The sequence below is a fragment of the Podarcis bocagei genome, assembly GCF_964188305.1.
Source record: "Podarcis bocagei genome assembly, chromosome: 3".
Classification (NCBI taxonomy): domain Eukaryota; kingdom Metazoa; phylum Chordata; class Lepidosauria; order Squamata; family Lacertidae; genus Podarcis; species Podarcis bocagei.
In genome coordinates this window covers 70,287,149-70,305,611 of record NC_138127.1, presented here as the reverse complement: position 1 = coordinate 70,305,611, position 18,463 = coordinate 70,287,149, and the positions used below count along the sequence as shown (strand labels likewise).

Below are 18,463 nucleotides of genomic sequence, written 5' to 3'. Positions count from 1 at the left end.
GCCTTATAGCATTGCCCCCTGAGCCCTGGATACACATTTATGAACTGCACCCTGGTTGCAGGGGATTATATGGATTAAGACAGGGGTAGGCAACCTAAGGGCTGGATGCGGCCCAATCGCCTTCTCAATTCGGCCCACGGACGGTCCAGGAATCAGCGTGTTTTTACATGAGTAGAATGTGTGCTTTTATTTAAAATGCATCTCTGGGTTATTTGTGGGACATAGGAATTCATTCATTTCCCCCCCAAAAATATAGTCCAGCCTACCACATGGTCTGAGGGGCGGTGGACCAGCCCACAGCTGAACCCTGGGTTAAGATGTCCTGGGTTGCTGACCCCTGGGTTAAGATGTCCTGCATGCTGCAAACCTCTTGTTAATCTTTATATCCTACTGAGCTTCCAGTGGTCCTGAGCATCAAGAGGGGATACCTGGCAGGCCCCAGGTCCTTTGCTGAAGGTCTGAGGGATTAAACACATGTTGAGTGTTTCCCTTTTTCTGGTCTGACCTATTAGACCAGTAATTAGGCTCAGGGATGTTAAGATGTGCCAGCCCTGCAGGCAAAACCACAACAGGTGAAGGTCATGGCTGTTGTGAAAGAAAGGAAGCCCCTTCCAACTCTACAAATCTATAATTCTATCCAATCTCCCACACATGATTGCAACACTGAAGCAAATGATAACTTCAGTCAAGTGTTGCAGTGTGGAGTGCTTCAGCTCAGAGTTCTAGCCAACCACACAAGACCCTTTCAAAGATATTCCCTCTGTTCACATTCCCATCCAGTCCCAGTTTTCTTCCACCACTCCTTCAACGCAGACACTTGGCTTTCTGTGGCTACTGACCATGTTCAATTCTCATTGAGCTGTTTGGAGGCAGATTGTTGACTTTGTTCCCCTCTCCCCAGATCTTCTTGTGCTTCTGCAAACTTTGGGGTTCCCCTGAGCGTGCTGATACCTCCCTCTTGTTTCTTAGGCTGGGTACACGCTATACCTTTAAAGCACATTTGAAACACATTTCCTGCCTCAAATAATTCACTCTAGTCGGGTTGCTGGAGATTGTAACTCTGTGAGGAGGAAACTATAGTGCCCAGAATTCCTTGATGTGGGAAATGAGCTTTGAAGCCAACCTGTGTGGCTCTGTTCTGATTTCTTAGGTGCTGGCACTCACCACCTGATTTTGCTATTAGAGTGAGTGATGGCCTTACAATACAGCATTGAATGTTGAAATGCGCCAGTGGAATGGCCGTATTACAGTACAAATCACTGTCTTCTGGAGCATCCCAGGAATCTATGGAGTGCTAAAACAAACAAACAAGCTAGTGTCCCACCACCAGTTGGAAGCATTTGATTCAGGACAGGGACTGTGCAGGGGCCAAGGCAGGGTCACTCCTTGCACAAAAGAGTTCCAGGCCAAAACACAAAGAAATAAAAGATTTTTAAAAGCACAGATGTTTTCTGTGCATGTCCACCCTATTCCTGGGAGGCAGCCCACCGCAGCTGTTGTCTGCCTGAGGCTCTGTTCACTTAGTCCAGCCAGCACTGAACCCTCCAAGCCATTTTCTCTGTGTGTGCCCCCCCCCCGACTTTTGTACAAATACAGAGGAGACTGTATTTGTAAATCCACGAGAGCTTTCTTCGTATTTTCCTATTGGATCATCCCAAAACAAACCAGAATGTTCCTGTGGAATCAAAGCAGCATGTAGCAACTGAGACTATCACTTTCCTAGAAGAAAGATGTTAGCGTGTACAGCATTTGAAACCAACTTTCAGGTCATGCAAGTCTAGGGTTGTGTACATACCATACCTTTAAAACACAAATTTCCCCCTGCGCAAAGAATCCCATGCACTGTAATATACTACTCACAGAGTTGCAATCCCACAAATGGATCTACTCATGAGAAATATTCCCAGATTATTAAAGGGTAGCTCCCCAAATAGATCTGCTGGCAGGGAACTGCACAGCTTGACTTTCATTACTAAGGTCCCCAAAACATTCATTTTCTAATATTTTTCTTTGCAGAAGTCCAGTTTCATGCCCATTTCTGCCATCATTGTTTTTTATCACAGTATAGTGGATCCAATAGCCATTGCGTTATGCAGTGCCTGAAGAACGTGACTGCCCGCACTGACATAGAACACAAGAAACTGGATAACATTATAATTTGAACACTTGGAAAATCCAACATCTTTAAACAGAAAAACAAAACCTGAGAAACACTGTCTGGATCCTATGCAAAAAAAAAGGGGGGAGGCTAACAATTCAGTGATTATTATGCAAAAACAACAATAATCTTAAAAGTCCCTTTGAGCAGCTTACTTGGGATAATTCAATTTGAACACTCCATATGGAAGATTTGGTATCTATCCAGATGGTGTAGTCTTCCTTCGTAAACTGTGTTGTCAGAATTAATCCACTCAGATTATATTAGCCCAGCAAACACGGCTATTACTGATAAATTTACTGTTTCCATTTCCTAGGGAAAAGCAGTAGCAGACAGTATGTAGGGCTGTCTCCTGTTGTCCTGTTGGTCACTGCCACTTAGCAGGCAGTAGAAGGGGAAAGTATGGGATGCGGGTGGCGCTGTGGTCTAAATCACTGAACCTCTTGGGCTTGCTGATCAGAAGGTTGGCGGTTCGAATCCCCACGATGGGGGTGAGTTCCTGTTGCTCTGCCAACCTAGCAGTTCAAAAGCATGCCAGTACAGGTAAATGAATAGGTACTACAGCAGCAGGAAGGTAAAGGGCATTTCTGTGCGCACTGGTTTCCATCACAGTGTCCTGTTGCGCCAGAAGCAGCTTAGTCATGCTAGCCACATGACCTGGAAAGTTGTCTGTGGACAAACGCTGACTCCCTTGGCCTGAAGTGAGATGAGCACTGCAACCCCATAATTGCCTGTGACTGGACTTAACTGTCCAGGGGTCCTTTACCTTTACCTTTAGCAGCAGTGTGTCAGGTAAACTGGGAAAGCTTCACTGTTTATCTGAAAAGTAAATGCGTGTTTGGATTTCGTTTTAACGCGATATCTGGTTCCAGGAGGCATCTTAGGAGTTTTCATAATGTCAGTGAAGTGGCTAAAGCCTTTTAAGAATAAAAATTCTCCCTGAAGCGGATTTACAGAAAGTCTTATTGTTTCCACAATAGTTGCCTGAGTAAAGTTGCTGTGGCATCCTCAGAGCTAATGGGGGCACATGCTTACAGGTGCATGTTGCAAAGAAACTCAGCAAAAGCAGTTCTGCATTGTGATCACGAGAGGTCACAATGTGAAAAGCCATTTTTATATGTGGGGTTTACTGCAGTTGCTCTGTATTGCAACAGATTGGCCAGATTTGTATTTCAAAAAATAAGGAACCTCAGAGAGATGTGGCTCCAAGTGGTTGTGGACATGTTGGTGCCAGAGAAGTGAGCATGGTGCTGGTTACCTTTATTAGACCTACTCCCATTTCTGTGTCTTACCCAGGGTTTTTCAGAAGCTCCAGGGTCAACAAAGCTTGCTGCCATTTGAGCATCCCTGCCTTTCATATATAGCACAGGTTCTGTCACGTCAACTAAATCTAGGCAGTCTCAGACATGCATATAGTGTTAGCAGCACACTAGGGATTTGTGGTATAAGTACTGAAGAAAAAGAGAAAGCCAGGGGGCGCCATTTGCTGCTCTTGCTTCAAGGCAGCAAAATGTCTTTGACCAGTCCTGCTAGCCATCATGGAAACATGCCTTTAGGCAGTAGATGGCAGTAGGAAACTATGTAATCTTTTTGTTTACTCAATGTTACTCAATGGAGTACAGGGAACAGGCAGTTGAAGGCGGAAGTACGTACCTAGGAAGGTTTTTCCAACTGCATTGTCCGTGGGTCAAAGCTGAACTCTTGTTGATTCATAGGCCCATCTTGCAGACATGTGGCAGCAGATCCTGCAGAATGTCAGGTGAGTGTAAAGAGGAGGCAGCAGGCGCTGCTCTTGGGGGAGCTTATGGGGGGGGGGGATAAGCTGGACTTGGTATTTAGCCAGAAGCTAAATGGCGAGGGACTGGTCTGAATGCTGGCTGTAGAGTCGTGAAGCCAGGGCAGCCAACCCAGTTCACTGTGCTCTGAAATTAAGAAGCAAAGGGCAGTTCAAACTCCTTATTTTTATTGTGGAGCAATGAAACTAGAATAGCTACCAGCCCAGTTAGGTAATCACAGTCATGTTTCAGGTAGATTGGAATACCTACTTCCTACATAAACATACATAGAAAAGAGGTCCGGACATGGGCGTAGCCAAGATTTATGTTAGGGGGTGGGCATGACACCTACCTGTCATCATTCTCTGTCTGGCTCTGTCAAACAGATTCTGAATGAAATGTCTCAGCAACAGTTGTTTTAAATTACTTTTTTTTTACCCCAAGTGCTCAGAAAAGTCTGTCAAAATCTTTCTACAGTTTCTACTTTTAGTTAAGTATTTTTATTTATTCGCTTGATGTAGGGGGGCAGTTGCCCCTCTGGATACACCCATGGGTGGGAACACCCCCCCAATTTATTCTTTTTATCCACAAGCGGGTATTCATCAGGTTGGTAGCTCTTAATTTCAATGCATAGTTAAGCAGAACGGCTACTTTGTTTTTAAAGCTCCCTTCAAATATGTACCAAAGGACAGACTGAAAGGAGCCTAGGACTGTTTGCAGAGGAAGTGCTGGAAAGACAGACCCCTCCATAAAGCCATCAAGTTCTGATCCTGCTTGAGGCAGATTAGCACCACTAAAGCTGCTTGGTGCTGAATCAACGCCATATCTTACCAGGATAAGGCCTCTGAGTAGCTAAATCCTTGTGAGATTTAAATAAACAAGGATCTGACTACTCTGCTTCTAAGGAGCTCGGAAACTTGGAATACGGGGAAGTTCCTGGTTTGCAGAAATCCAGGTGTCCCTTAGTAGCAAAATTGCTCATTATGTCATATGTACCCAAACTGGTGGTTTCATGGAAAGCCACTTTCTCCTGCCACAAATTCACTAAGTGGCCTTAAGTAAATCATTGCCTCTCAGTGGAAAACCTCATTTGTCAAATGAGGGTAATACAGGACATAAGGATTGCAAGAAGATTGTGCAAAGCATTTTGAATGTTCAGAAAAGCACTGCTTAACTGCTTCTGCTGGTTCCTCTATTGTGCTCGGACAGGAATTGAAATGCTATGTGCATTAATAGGCTTGATTTTTGTTACTGTTGTGCCTGGGGCAAAGGGCAGCCCTTCAGAGAGGCATTGGCAAAAGAGCCAAAGTCCAACCCACAATCACATGCCAGGAGCCCAGTTTACGTAAGAGAATGGAACAAAGTTTAGAAATAAGGATGGGTTAGAAGGCGGTATTGGAGAAGGGCAACTAAAATGATCAATGTGAGCTACCTCTTCAATGAGGAAAGGTTGCAATATCTGGAGCTTTTAATTTGGAATAAATATTATTAAGGGTGGAGGGAAGGGCAGAGGCACATAAAACTCTGCATGGTGTAGAGCAGGCACATCCAACAGGTAGATCGTGACCTACTGCTAGATCACTGGATGTCTGTGGTAGATCACTGGTAGATCACTGGCTCCCCCCAAAGAAGCTCAGTATTTGTGCCCTGAACCCCAAAAAGGGGGTAGATCACTGCCAGTTTTTAACTCTGTGAGTAGATCACAGTCTTTTGGGAGTTGGCCACCCCTGGTGTAGAGAAAGTAGATAGGGAGAGGTTTCTATCCTAATACTAAAATCCAAGGTTAACCAGTGAAGCTGAATACAGGAAGATTTGGCACAGGCAAAATGAAGTACCGTATTTTTCGCTCTATAGGACACACTTACCCCTCCAAAAATTAAGGGGAAATGTGTGTGCGTCCTATCGAGCGAATGCAGGCTCCTTGGCTTCAGCGATAGCAAGGCAAAGCCTCCAAAGCGCAGAGGGAGCGCTCCCTCCGCACTCCGGAGGCTTCGCCTTGCTTTCGCTGAAGCCTGGAGAGCGAGAGGGGTCAGTGCGCACCGACCCCTCTTGCTCTCCAGGCTTCAGGGATAGCCGCCTGAAGCCTCCGGAGCACAGCGGGAGCTCCTGCTGTGCTCCGGAGGCTTCAGGCTCCTTTTGCTGAAGCTGGGAGAACAAGACTCTCCTGGCTTCAGCGAAAGGAACCTGAAGCCTCCGGAGCGCAGCAGGAACTCACGCTGTGCTGCGAAGGCTTCAGGGATAGCCGCGTGAAGCCTCCAGAGCGCAGGTCCAGACTGACAGTTAAAGGTAAAGGGTAAAGGGACCCCTGACCATTAGGTCCAGTCGTGACCGACTCTGGGGTTGCGGCGCTCATCTCACTTTATTGGCCAAGGGAGCTGGTGTACAGCTTCCGGGTCATGTGATCAGCATGACTAAGCCACTTCTGGCAAACCAGAGCAGCGCATGGAAATACCGTTTACCTTCCTGCCGGAGCGGTACCTATTTATCTACTTGCACTTTGACGTGCTTTCGAACTGCTAGGTGGGCAGGAGCAGGGACCGAGCAACAGGAGCTCACCCCGTCGCAGGGATTCGAACCGCCAACCTTCTGATCGGCAAATCCTCGGCTCTGTGGTTTAACCCACAGCGCCACCCACGTCAATTATGCCAAGCTAAAAAAATGGGGACTGAAACTGAGTTTTCCGCTTTGGAATATATTCCCAGAGTATGCCCATTCGGGTTATATGATTCGGCTCCTTTCACATTACCCAGTCTTAAACACAGTAGCTATTTGGACAGGATGGCAGTAGTAATAGCTTCCAACTAGTCTAACTTTTAGAATACCAATAGTGCCTGGAAACTCTCAGTGCAAATTACTATCCTCTGTTTATCTAATCAAAATTACAGGTGGCATGGGTGAGCGGGGGGGGGGGGGGAGCAAGTCACCCGAAACAAGTAATTCACCCACTCACTCTACCGCTGGGATTATTTGAATGAAATGCATATTCAGTTATAATCTGTAGCCTGAAAAGTACAGTTGATAACTGGAAATTATTAAAACAAGGCTGCAATCCTAATCATGTCTACTTGAAAATTCATGCAATCAAAATCGATAGGGTTTACTTCTGAAATATGTTTGGGATTGGAGCGTTAATGTAAAATATACTATTATTTATTTTACAGAAACCTAACACATAGACCAAATCTTGCCCTATAATCCTCTTTGTGTCTCCATGTATCCCAATCTTTATTTCTCGGGCCACTGCTGAGCCCAACAAAGAATGAAATTTCAGTTTATTACCTCATGCAAGCATAAAAGAGTGATTAAAATGTTTAAAGAACACTTGCATATACAACCTTTGATTATATGCTTTTTCAGAACTACTTTTTTTGTCCTATTAATTTCTACTATCTCCCGCTTGGACTACTGCAATGCGCTCTACGTGGGGCTACCTTTGAAGGTGACTCGGAAACTACAACTAATCCAGAATGCGGCAGCTAGACTGGTGACTGGGGGCGGCCGCCGAGACCACATAACACCGGTCTTGAAAGACCTACATTGGCTCCCAGTACGTTTCCGAGCACAATTCAAAGTGTTGGTGTTGACCTTTAAAGCCCTAAACGGCTTCGGCCCAGTATACCTGAAGGAGCGTCTCCACCCCCATCGTTCTGCCCGGACACTGAGGTCCAGCGCCGAGGGCCTTCTGGCGGTTCCCTCATTGCGAGAAGCGAAGCTACAGGGAACCAGGCAGAGGGCCTTTTCGGTGGTGGCGCCCGCCCTGTGGAATGCCCTCCCATCGGATGTCAAGGTGATGGACAACTACCTGACATTCAGAAAACATCTTAAGGCGGCCCTATTCAGGGAAGCTTTTAATGTATGATATTTTAGTGTTTTTTGGTTTCTGTGGAAGCCGCCCAGAGTGGCTGGGGAAACCCAGCCAGATGGGCGGGGTACAAATAATAAATTATTATTATTATTATTATTATTACTAAGCTACGATTTTAAATACAGTGGTACCTCAGGTTACATACGCTTCAGGTTACAGACTCCACTAACCCAGGAATAGTACCTCGGCTTAAGAACTTTGCTTCAGGATGAGAACAGAAATCGCACGGCGGCAGTGCAGCAGCAGCAGGAGGCCCCATTAGCTAAAGTGGTGCTTCAGGTTAAGAACAGTTTCAAGTTAAGAACGGACCTCTGGAATGAATTAAGTCCTTAACCTGAGGTACCACTGTACCAAGAAGCATTTCAGTGAAAACCCACCATTTGCTTCTAAGGAGGCTTGCAAGTAATCCTTCTTTTGCACACATAGATTGCTTATCCGCCTTTGCCTCACAAAATGTTGGGTGCCTTTCTAGGTCTTATGACACACCCCAGAAAAACATGATTGCAGCTTCTTGTGCGCTCGGAGGTGGTGGCCTCCTAGTATATTGGCTTCTGTCTAGGCAGAGGACGAAGACCCTAGAAATGGGAGATGGATGGTGGGGCTCTGGAGAGAGACCACATACTGATGAAGAAGATAAAGGAATTAGACCCTTCAAAGTAACGACATCAGAGGAGGAAATCCAGGTACTAAAGAGAAGATGGAAATGGGTAGGGGGGTGTTATGTGTAAAATTTATGGTACAAATGCGTTTACCCTGGCTTTTGACACTTGAGATGTATATTTTTAGGACCCAGCTTATTTTTGTGATTGTTTTCAACTGCTTTTAATATTGTGTTTTGAATTTCTAACTGCCCTGTGAGAGCTGGAGAGTGTGTAAGTCTGCCAACTCAGTAGGATTACACTAAGGATTGATCACATTCCGGTTCTGTAGCTGCCTACCTTCTTTTCAGCCAATCATGTTAGTCATGCTTTTTAGGTCAGATGAGGATGCTGGTAAAGCCCAAACTGGCCAGGCCAGTTTTCCTATGTCATTGGGATACTATGCTAGCAAACAAGCTTTGTATCACTGTGACTCTCCAGCTACTAATTACTTGAACTACAGGTGATCCTGAGGTGGCCATGCCATGTTATCTGATTTTAGAAGGCTGCAGAGGATTGTGGTTTAGCTGAAACAGGGGGAGGGTGTCAGGTTTCATCACCCAATTCAAGCATTACTGTGTTGGAGGAGGGCTGGGAAGACCTCTATACATTGCCCTACACGTTGTTGAACTCCCCACCGGGGTAGAAACCATCTATCAAATAGGTGGAAAGCTCTTTTAACTTGAGTAGCCTGAAAGCAAAGAGTAAGGTTACCATAACTTCCGTCATAGAGCTTCAGTATGCTGATGACAATGTAGTATGTGCACACTCAGAGGATGACCTCCACTTTTCCTACAAGGGCAGTTTTCTCCCGATTGAAGTGCAGAGTGTTTGAGGACCGGGACATTTTCAGGGAAACCAAAATGCTTGTTTACAACGCTATTGTACTACCAACCTTACTGTGAAACATGGACTACTTATAAATGCCATCTCCAACTCCTCGAAAAATTCCATCTACGGTGTCTCTGAAAATTTTTGCATATCACTTGGGAAGACAGGTAAACTAATGCCCATGTACTGGAAGAAGCAAAGATCACTATTGTTGAAGCAATGATTCTTCAACATCAACTTCATTGGAGTGGTCATTATAATAATAATAATAATAATAATAATAATAATAATAATAATAATAATAATAATAATAATAATAATAATTTATTATTTGTACCCTGCCCATCTGGCTGGGTTTCCCCAGCCACTCTGGGCAGCTTCCAGCAAAGATTAAAAATACATTAAAACAAAGATTAAAAATACATTAAAATGTTGTTCGGATGCCTGAGTATTGTCTTCCAAAGCAACTACTCTATTCCAAACTTAAAAATGGAAAGCATAATGCTGGTGGTCAACAAACGAGGTTTAAAGACTAACTCAAGACAAATCTAAAAATCTAAAAAAAATGTAGTATAAACACTGACAACTGGGAAACACTGGCCTGCGAATGCTCCAGTTGGAGAACAGGCTTTACCAAAGGTATCATGGACTTTGAAGTTGCTCAAACTAAGGATGAAAGGGAGAAACGTGCTAAGAGGAAGGCATGTTTGGCAAACCCTCACCATGAACAACTCCCGCCCAGAAACCAATGTCCCCACTGTGGAAGGATGTATGGATCCAGAATTGGCCTCCACAGTCACCTATGGACACACTGTTAAGACCATGTTCATGGAAGACAATATTACTCTGTTATGAGTAATTGCCAAAGAGGAGAAGAAGAGAGGGAAGACCTCTACTAATAAATTGTCACCTGATAGCTTATATTGGCAATATGTTATCATTGACGTGTTCAAAACAGCTTCAAAAATTGCAACAGCCCCTTTTCTGTAAGGGACTTAAAAATCTTTCAAGATGTTAAGATATGTTTCAAGGGTCACATTTTCTAAATGGCATCCTTGGGAACAAAATTAATTATGCTGTCTAGCAACAGGAAAGCTCTCCTGAGTTTTGACTGTTTCAGAATCTTTTACCCAGTTTTGGCAGGCATTTTAGGACATGGAACACTCTCTATACGTCCCATTCCTCAATCGTACAAAAGAAATAATTCTTCCTAAATGAAATGAAAGCCTCTCTCATCTGTGTTTAATAAAAACTATTTTAGTTTGAGGCCTTCACTCAAAGTCTTTATCCAGCCAGAAACCCATATGAACAACACTGTTTTGCGTAATATTCCTTAGGGCCGTATAGAAAGCGCAATCTTTGTGCACCCGTAATATATAGTGGAAAGCCTTTGATCCTCTAAGAACTATTCATAGAGGTTAGGATGCCTCACTTTTGAAAGTATTCTTTATGGGGACTCTCTCTCTCTCTTCTCTGTAGGATTTGTACCAGCGTCTCGATCAGACCCGCTACACACCACCCCTAGAAGGGGCTGCCTTCAACTACGGTTTCAACTCCAACTATCTGCAGAGAGTGGTCTCCTACTGGAGAACCCAGTTTGACTGGCAAAAACAAGTTAAAATCCTCAACCAGTACCCACATTATAAGACAACCATTGAAGGTGAATTCTTTCCCCATTGAACTACACATAAATATATCCTGTAATGGGATTAATCCTTTCAGACCAACCCCAGTCCCATTTTCCACAGTGAGCTTTCTCTGCTGCACTTAAAACTTGTCTGTTGGATTTCTGGCAGGAATTGAAGTTCATTTCATCCATGTGAAACCACCTCACACCCCGAAAGGTCAGAATGCTAGGCCGTTGCTGATGGTGCATGGTTGGCCTGGCTCCTTCTATGAATTCTATAAGATCATCCCACTGCTTACGGACCCTGCTGGTCATGGACTGAGTGGCGAAAATGTGGTGTTTGAGATCGTCTGTCCATCCATCCCAGGTTATGGTTTTTCAGAGGCCCCTCACAAACAGGGTAAGTGGCAGATAAACCAAGGAGGGACTTCCAGGGCACTGCTTTTAATTAAAAGCTGTGGTAGATGTCTTTTAATGATGCTTTTTCTTCCCACTGATAGGCTTTGATTCATTGGCTGCTGCTCGAATCTTTCACAAGCTAATGCAGAGACTCGGCTTCCAGGAATATTACCTGCAGGGTGGAGACTGGGGTTCCAAGATCACCACAAACATAGCCCAGATGGTGCCACAGTAAGCACCATCTCTCTATTGCATAATCCTAATCATTCTTCATAAATTAGTGGCTGTGGCATATCTATACATTATAAAGGTAAAGTGGGTGGCACTGTAGTATAAACCACTGAGCCCCTTGGCCTTGCCGGTCGGAAGGTGGTTCGAATCCATGCGACAGGGTGAGCACCCATTGCTGTCCCAGCTCCTGCCAACCCAGCAGTTCAAAAGCATGCCAATGCAAGTAGATAAATAGGTACCGCTGTGGCAGAAAGGTAAACTGCATTTCCGTGCGCCCTGGTTTCCGTCCTGTTGCACCAGAAGCGGTTTAGTCCTGCTGGCCACATGACCCGGAAAGCTGTCTGTGGACAAACGCCGGCTCCCTCGCCTTTGACTGTACTTAACCGTCCAGGGGGTCCTTTATTTTTATCTTAAAGGTAAAGGGACCCCTGACCATTAGTTCCAGTTGTGACCGACTCTGGGGTTGCGGCGCTCATCTCGCTTTATTGGCCGAGGGAGCCGGCGTACAGCTTCCGGGTCATGTGGCCAGCATGAACCAGAACAGAGTGGTACTTATTTATCTACTTGCACTTTGACGTGCTTTCAAACTGCTAGGTTGGCAGGAGCAGGAACCGAACAACGGGAGCTCACCCCGTCATGTAATTCGAACCACCGACCTTCTGATCGGCAAGTCCTAGGCTCTGTGGTTTAACCCACAGCACCACCCGCATCCCTTACTTTTGCCTTACATTTATGTTATAAAGCAGGGGGTTATCTAGGCATAATCTTTATTCATGCAACTTGGTTGGACTACTGCATTGCAAGGGTTTTTGTTTGCAAGGAAGGATGTCGGAGAATATAATGAGCATTTGTCGTCAAAGCAGGACTCATGGAAGTAATTGAGAACAGAAACATAGGCTTTAGATTACATCTGCATGAGGAATCAATTTCTGCTCCGAAGAAAGTCCAGATTTTGCTCCTAATTGAACTTATGGCAAGCAACTGAGAAATGCCAGCTTGCACAAGAACCACTATTAAAAGCAGTATTAAATAACAGCAATATATCCCTGCCTGTGTATACAAGGTATGATTATATCTCTTCCCTGGATGTCACTTCTCCCAAGTATTTTCTCATTGTTCTTCCATATTTGCTGGTTCTGACTCTAATGCTAGCCAAAGCACATTTACTAGAAAGTTTAGGAAAACTCTCCATGCCTTCTTTTCAGATCTGTAAAAGGGCTTCATCTGAACATGGTTTTCACCAGTAACATTAGCTTGGTTGGTTTACTACTGGGAGCCTACGTACCATGGCTGGTGGGCCTCACCAGGGAAGACGCACGTCGTTTATTCCCATACTTTGAGAAGCACGTGTATGAAATTTTGCGAGAATCTGGTTACTTACACATCCAGGCCACCAAGCCGGACACAGCAGGTTTGTTGATCATCCTGTGTTTTGTGAAGGCCCCACTGAAAAAAGAGGCATTTTAGTCTCCCCCATACAGAATGAAATTATACTAGCTAAGGCACATAGGAATAACTGCAATACATTATACAGATTTGGATTAATCAGGCTTCATTAATTATACCTTTCTATTGCAAAAGAGTATATGGGATGTAGCACTGGTGGGGGACACATCATGCTCCTTCTGGAGTAGCTTGTCCACCTTTGGTCCTCACTCTGCACTCAGCTCTCACCTGTGGCTCCTAGAAACCTTCATCCCCAGAGGTGAACTCCAGTGTCTTGAGACTGAAGGATGCCAACAATTGCAGAAGCAAATGAGGAAGGGCAAAGTAATACAGTAGGATTACAACTTATGTGCATTTAACCTGCATGATCACAGATGTACATGCTTGGTAGCCGGCCAGCTGATATTGCACAAATTAAACACACACAAGGCAGAGAGCTCAAAAGCTCTTTCCATGCCAGGTTTTACCAGCACAAAAATAGCTTTTAAGCTCTCTGTACTGCTTACTGGGCTCTGGGAAGGTCTCACACTTGCTCTGGCAGGTAAAATTCCAAGGTGTTGTTTCAGCTATATGTGATTTCATATTTATGCCCCTCCCCGGAATGTAACATCTACACGAGACTACTGTACACACACACAGATCTCTGTCCCCCACTTTTACAGAGAGCAAAAATAACTCTGCAAGTAAACAAGATTCACACGATAAGCTCCCCTGGTAATGGGCTTACATGGGGGGGGAGGTGGCGGGGGGAGAGCAAACTTCCAAGGTACCATAGATGAAAGTCAGCAGCAACCCATGTGCTCACACTGGCCACTTTTCTAGCCAAATGCTTTTTTTTCTCCAGCCAGGTTAACTAGATAGTTGGAAGAACTAGGCCCTTGCAGTTAAGACATCCAGAATGATGTGGCATTAAGTTGGTTGCAATACAAAGCCCTAGTTCTCACTTTGATCTCGGAGCAAGTCCCATGCAGGGCCCAGTTCCTAGCCAGAGGTGGAGCAAGTGTCTGATGTAAACGGTAATATGCTGTTTCCCCGATCTAGGTTGTGGATTGAATGATTCTCCTGTGGGACTCGCTGCATACATCCTGGAGAAATTCTCCACCTGGACAGACAAATCATTCCGGAACATGGACAATGGAGGTCTGGAAAGGTCTGTACCACAAGTGTAATGGGGTGAGGATCCTTTTTAGGAAGGGGGAGGGGAGTTCTCATCTCAAACAGCCAATAAAATTGGTGTTGTTTTTTTAACCTATTACTGCTTTTCTCAGTATACTCTTAACACACCCCAAAGGTAGCATGTTATTAGCTCACTTTCTATTCCGTATTAGTAGACCAAATTGCAGTCAAGTACCAAAGGTATGATGGTAAAACTATGATAATGCTTTAAACTTCTCTGTTTAGGAAATACTCTCTTGATGATCTTTTGACCAATATCATGATTTACTGGGTCACTTCCTCCATTGTACCATCAATGCGCTTTTACAAGGAGAATCTTTCCCAGAATCCCCAGAATGCTCCTGACAGCAGGTAAGGAAGAGGTACCAGAAGCTGGTTTAAGAGAAGTCATTGCACTGCGAAGATGCTGTGCATTCTGTCTTAAGGCATTTTTATAGCTGTTATGGTGGTAGTAGCAATAGCTGGCTACATAATAGAAGCACAATATTCCTGTTTCATCACATCCAGAAGTATTTCCTCCAAAACAACAAATTTGCTTTTGAAAGCAAGTTTTGAAATCTTACATGCTTTGATTCAAAGGAAATAAACAAAGCCCCAACTAGCATTATGGAATTCTTTGGCCATGCCTAAAGATCAGGTAATTGTTCTCCAAGTTTTAAGTTGTCTAAATGATTCACTGAGAACAAAGTCCATGATGGCTTCTTTCCCAATTACCAAAACTATCACAGGGTCCATTGTTGCTATAAAGCCGGAGTAAAAGCTTCAAACCCAACTCTCTTGGAACCCATCTGCAAGAAGAGAACCATTTAGCCCTCATGGTTGCCAATATATTATTAGTATTCACTAGTAAAGTTATATTATTTCTCCTATAGGAGCTCACAGCAGCTTACAATTAAAACATTTGAGTGCAACTCTAGATACAACTCCCATAATGCAGCAGACAAGACACTATTGGAATCCAGTTCACATTTATGCCCCCAAAGTCTGAGACTTCAGTGCACTCCTGAAAATTATCCACTTAGGTGACAGACATTCTGAAATGGGGTACCACCAAGGAGAAGGCCCTATCTCTTATCATTACACAGCAAAGTGACCTTGAGCATGGCCTCTCTCAAAGATCTCATAGCAGGATTCAACAGGTACTTAAACCCCATACCATATAGACCACATTGTGGAACGCTTACACATCCAGTTATGTGGTTATTAGAACAAGAGTTATAAAGGCAGGTTGTCCCAGTCCAGGAACGGCTATAACTAGTGAACCAGCCATAGTTTAGTTTGCATGCGTGGTAAAAAATTGGAAAAGACAAAGAATGCAATATGTATTAATGGGTGGGCTATGGAAGAGCATGTTCTCTTAACTTGCCACAGTGAGGCTTACTAAGAAAAAGTGTTTTGCAGTTCCTATGTTATCTAGTAAGCTCTTGAGAAGTTATGGTATCTTCTGCTACAGGGTTGAAGTCTATGTTCCTACTGGTATTGCTGCCTTCCCTGGTGAACTTACTCATATCCCACGTTCCTGGGCAAAGAAGTTGTTTAAGAACATTGTCACCTATTCCTACATGCCACGAGGCGGACATTTTGCTGCCTTTGAGGAACCAGCACTTTTAGCTCAAGACTTCAGGCAGTTTGTGAAGAAGGTGGAACACCTGTAAGTTAATATTAAATGGCACAAGCATTGCAGAGAGCTCTATGAACCAAAAGTCGGAAGCTTTCCGACAACTAAACAGTACTTAAAGCATGTATGTACTCCTTAAGTTTTGGGTAGGCAAGTATTTTTCTATGAGGCTAGCTGTGGAAGCCATACAAAGTAGTGTGAAAAAAGGGAAAAGACACTGTTTACATTAAAGCAACTTCTTTTTAAAGCCAAGGTAGTAGAGTTCTTGTCTTATAATGATTTTATAAGATTTGTTACAAGACAGATTCCTTTTACATTTCATTTCACCTTCACAAAAATCAGATACATTTCCCAGGGGTGAGGAGCCTCTCCTCTTTCAGTCCTGCCTCACCCAGGATTATGCTTTGTGCAATTATGCTTTAGAAAATAGGCTTTAGCTGCTTCAATGGAAGCAAACTGCCATGCAAGGACAACAATTTTTGGTAGAAAGTTACAGCTGGGAAGGAGCTCCCGCCTTGTGAAAAACAGCTTGCACTGGTGCCAGTATAAGCTTAACTGCTGTGCAGGGGAAAAGGTGGCGTGAGATGGGGAGGAGAATGGAATGAGGGTGTGTATTAGTGGCTATGAACCTCACCCACAACAGCCTTGTAGTCCCCCAACAGATTTTCCTCAAGGAATTATGGCAAGTGGGAAGAAACAGTTCCTCAACCTTTTTAACACAGCGTTCTGCATTCTAAGATTATAGTGGATTACGACTGGGTTTGTACGTAGGGGCTGTAGTTAGGATTAGGAACACTGTCAAGGGCTGGGCTCCACTATATAGGCAGCCTTTTAGAAGGCAAGTAAACTTTCCTCATAATCCATGCTATTTTCTCTGAAAAAAGTGTTGTTGTTTTAAAAAAATACATTCAGTAGCTATAATATTTTGTTCTACAGTAAGCGATGCAGCTTCTTTTGTGTTTCTGTTAGCTTTCAACAGGCATTTTTTAAAAGCAGGATGTTTGTTTAGCCTCTCCCAGAACAATTAGAACACAATACAAAAATGTCCCAAAGGTCAGAAAATCCATAATGCTGGAGACTAGAGAAACTCTCCCTTAAAGTTTGCAACTTTTCTGGCCCAGAACAGGCAAGCAGCTTTGTAAATAATAGTTTATATGGAGCTCAAATGCCTTTGGCCCAAGAAGTAACATATGTTCTTAGATCTCCCATAGGTCTCAACTTTAACTTGAAAACTTCCAAGCAGAACAAAATCCTTATTACTCATGCTTCCCATCCCAAAAATATTTCCTTAGGGAACTGAGGAAAACCTATTACATCCAATTATCCTTACATCTGTCTTGAGCTTCTTTTGATGTTACTCCCACCTAAACACATAGGGATCTATCCTCAGGAAAGCCACACTTCTCCAACTAACTAACCTCTTCACTCACTTCAGTGTAAAGCGTTCAGACCCTTCATAGTGGGTATGTTCACATTAAGTAAAATGTTGCCCATTGTTTGGGAACAAGATGGCAGTTCCTTTAATGCTTGCCCAACAGTGGTTGTCCCAACCCCCCAGCCCTACCCTGCAGTTTACCTTCATTGATGAAGAACATCAGTGTCATGGTGCACTGTGGCAAATGAGCAGAGAACCTGCCTTATCACCTGCTTTTACATCATCAATACCAACTTTATTCCTTGTAGATGCTTTGGATAACAACTCACATCATCCTTTACCTCTGGGTGTGCAGGCTTGGGCTGATGGGAGCTGGAGTCCAATAACACCCAGAGGAGACCAGGTTGGGGAAGGCAAAATTATAGCTTCACTTTGACCACAGCAATAGAAGATGAGCAAAACATCTTGTGCAGCTTTATAGAAGCTGGTATTACAGCAAAGATTGTGCTTCAGAGCCTTTTCCAAAAAGAGCACATTTACAATGCTAGCTTCTAGTTTTGACTAACAGAGACAAACACAGGAGGAGGCTTAATCAGAGTACTCATGTACGCAAACTGTTAGGAAAGCAAAATGAGCTTTTCAATATGAGAGATAACATTTGTACCCTACTCTCCAGCTAAAAAGGCTTCCATTATTTTACATTCCACAATTTAGAAAGTGTTCTCACCCCAACTTGTAATTTTTCAGACAAATCATTGTTCACAAGCAGCCTTCCCTAGTGCCCTCCTCATGCCCTGTAACTCTCAGGACCTGAAGCCAGCATGATCAATGGTCAGGGATGGTAGGAGTTGTAGTTCAAAGCACCTCTGTAGCACCAGATAAGTATTTCTAAACCAACTTTAAAAGTTATTAGGCCTCCAGTGTTGAGGGGATTTGTGCTGCTCTTAATTATGGCCACAATAGCTCCTTAGTAACATTTATTACACAGGAAAAAGCAGAAAGTTATATAGCTTTTGCCAGATTCTTGAACAATCACAGAATCCAAAGCAATTCATGAACATTGTAATTATCTACCTGTAAACATAGTCCATAATATAATATAATATTGTGTAGGAAGTTCCCCCGCTGGTATAACTATTTCAAGTATCATGTAATAGGTTTCGTAGGCCTTAAAGCAATCTCTTTTCCCTTTTGAATCAATTCCCCAAAGGCCCTTCCTATAATCTGAGGTGGATCTGCTTCTAAGCTCCATCATTTTGAAAGGAAGTTAACTCTGAAGAATGATAGTGCTCACCACAGATTTCTAAGGGGTCTGGCAAAAAGG

At 43.8% G+C, this 18,463-nt stretch overlaps 1 protein-coding gene across 1 annotated transcript; it reads left to right on the top strand.

The window, feature by feature from the left end:
* Positions 1–3,758: 3,758 nt before the first annotated feature.
* LOC308583384 (epoxide hydrolase 1-like) lies at positions 3,759–16,016 on the top strand. The gene is made up of 9 exons (XM_081187276.1): positions 3,759–3,917; positions 8,271–8,481; positions 10,747–10,927; positions 11,064–11,294; positions 11,395–11,524; positions 12,730–12,935; positions 14,012–14,120; positions 14,372–14,497; positions 15,600–16,016. Exons 1-9 carry the CDS (start codon positions 3,889–3,891, stop codon positions 15,799–15,801), a joined length of 1,425 nt encoding a protein of 474 aa, XP_081043402.1. The 5' UTR covers positions 3,759–3,888; the 3' UTR covers positions 15,802–16,016.
* The last annotated feature ends 2,447 nt before the right edge of the window (positions 16,017–18,463 follow it).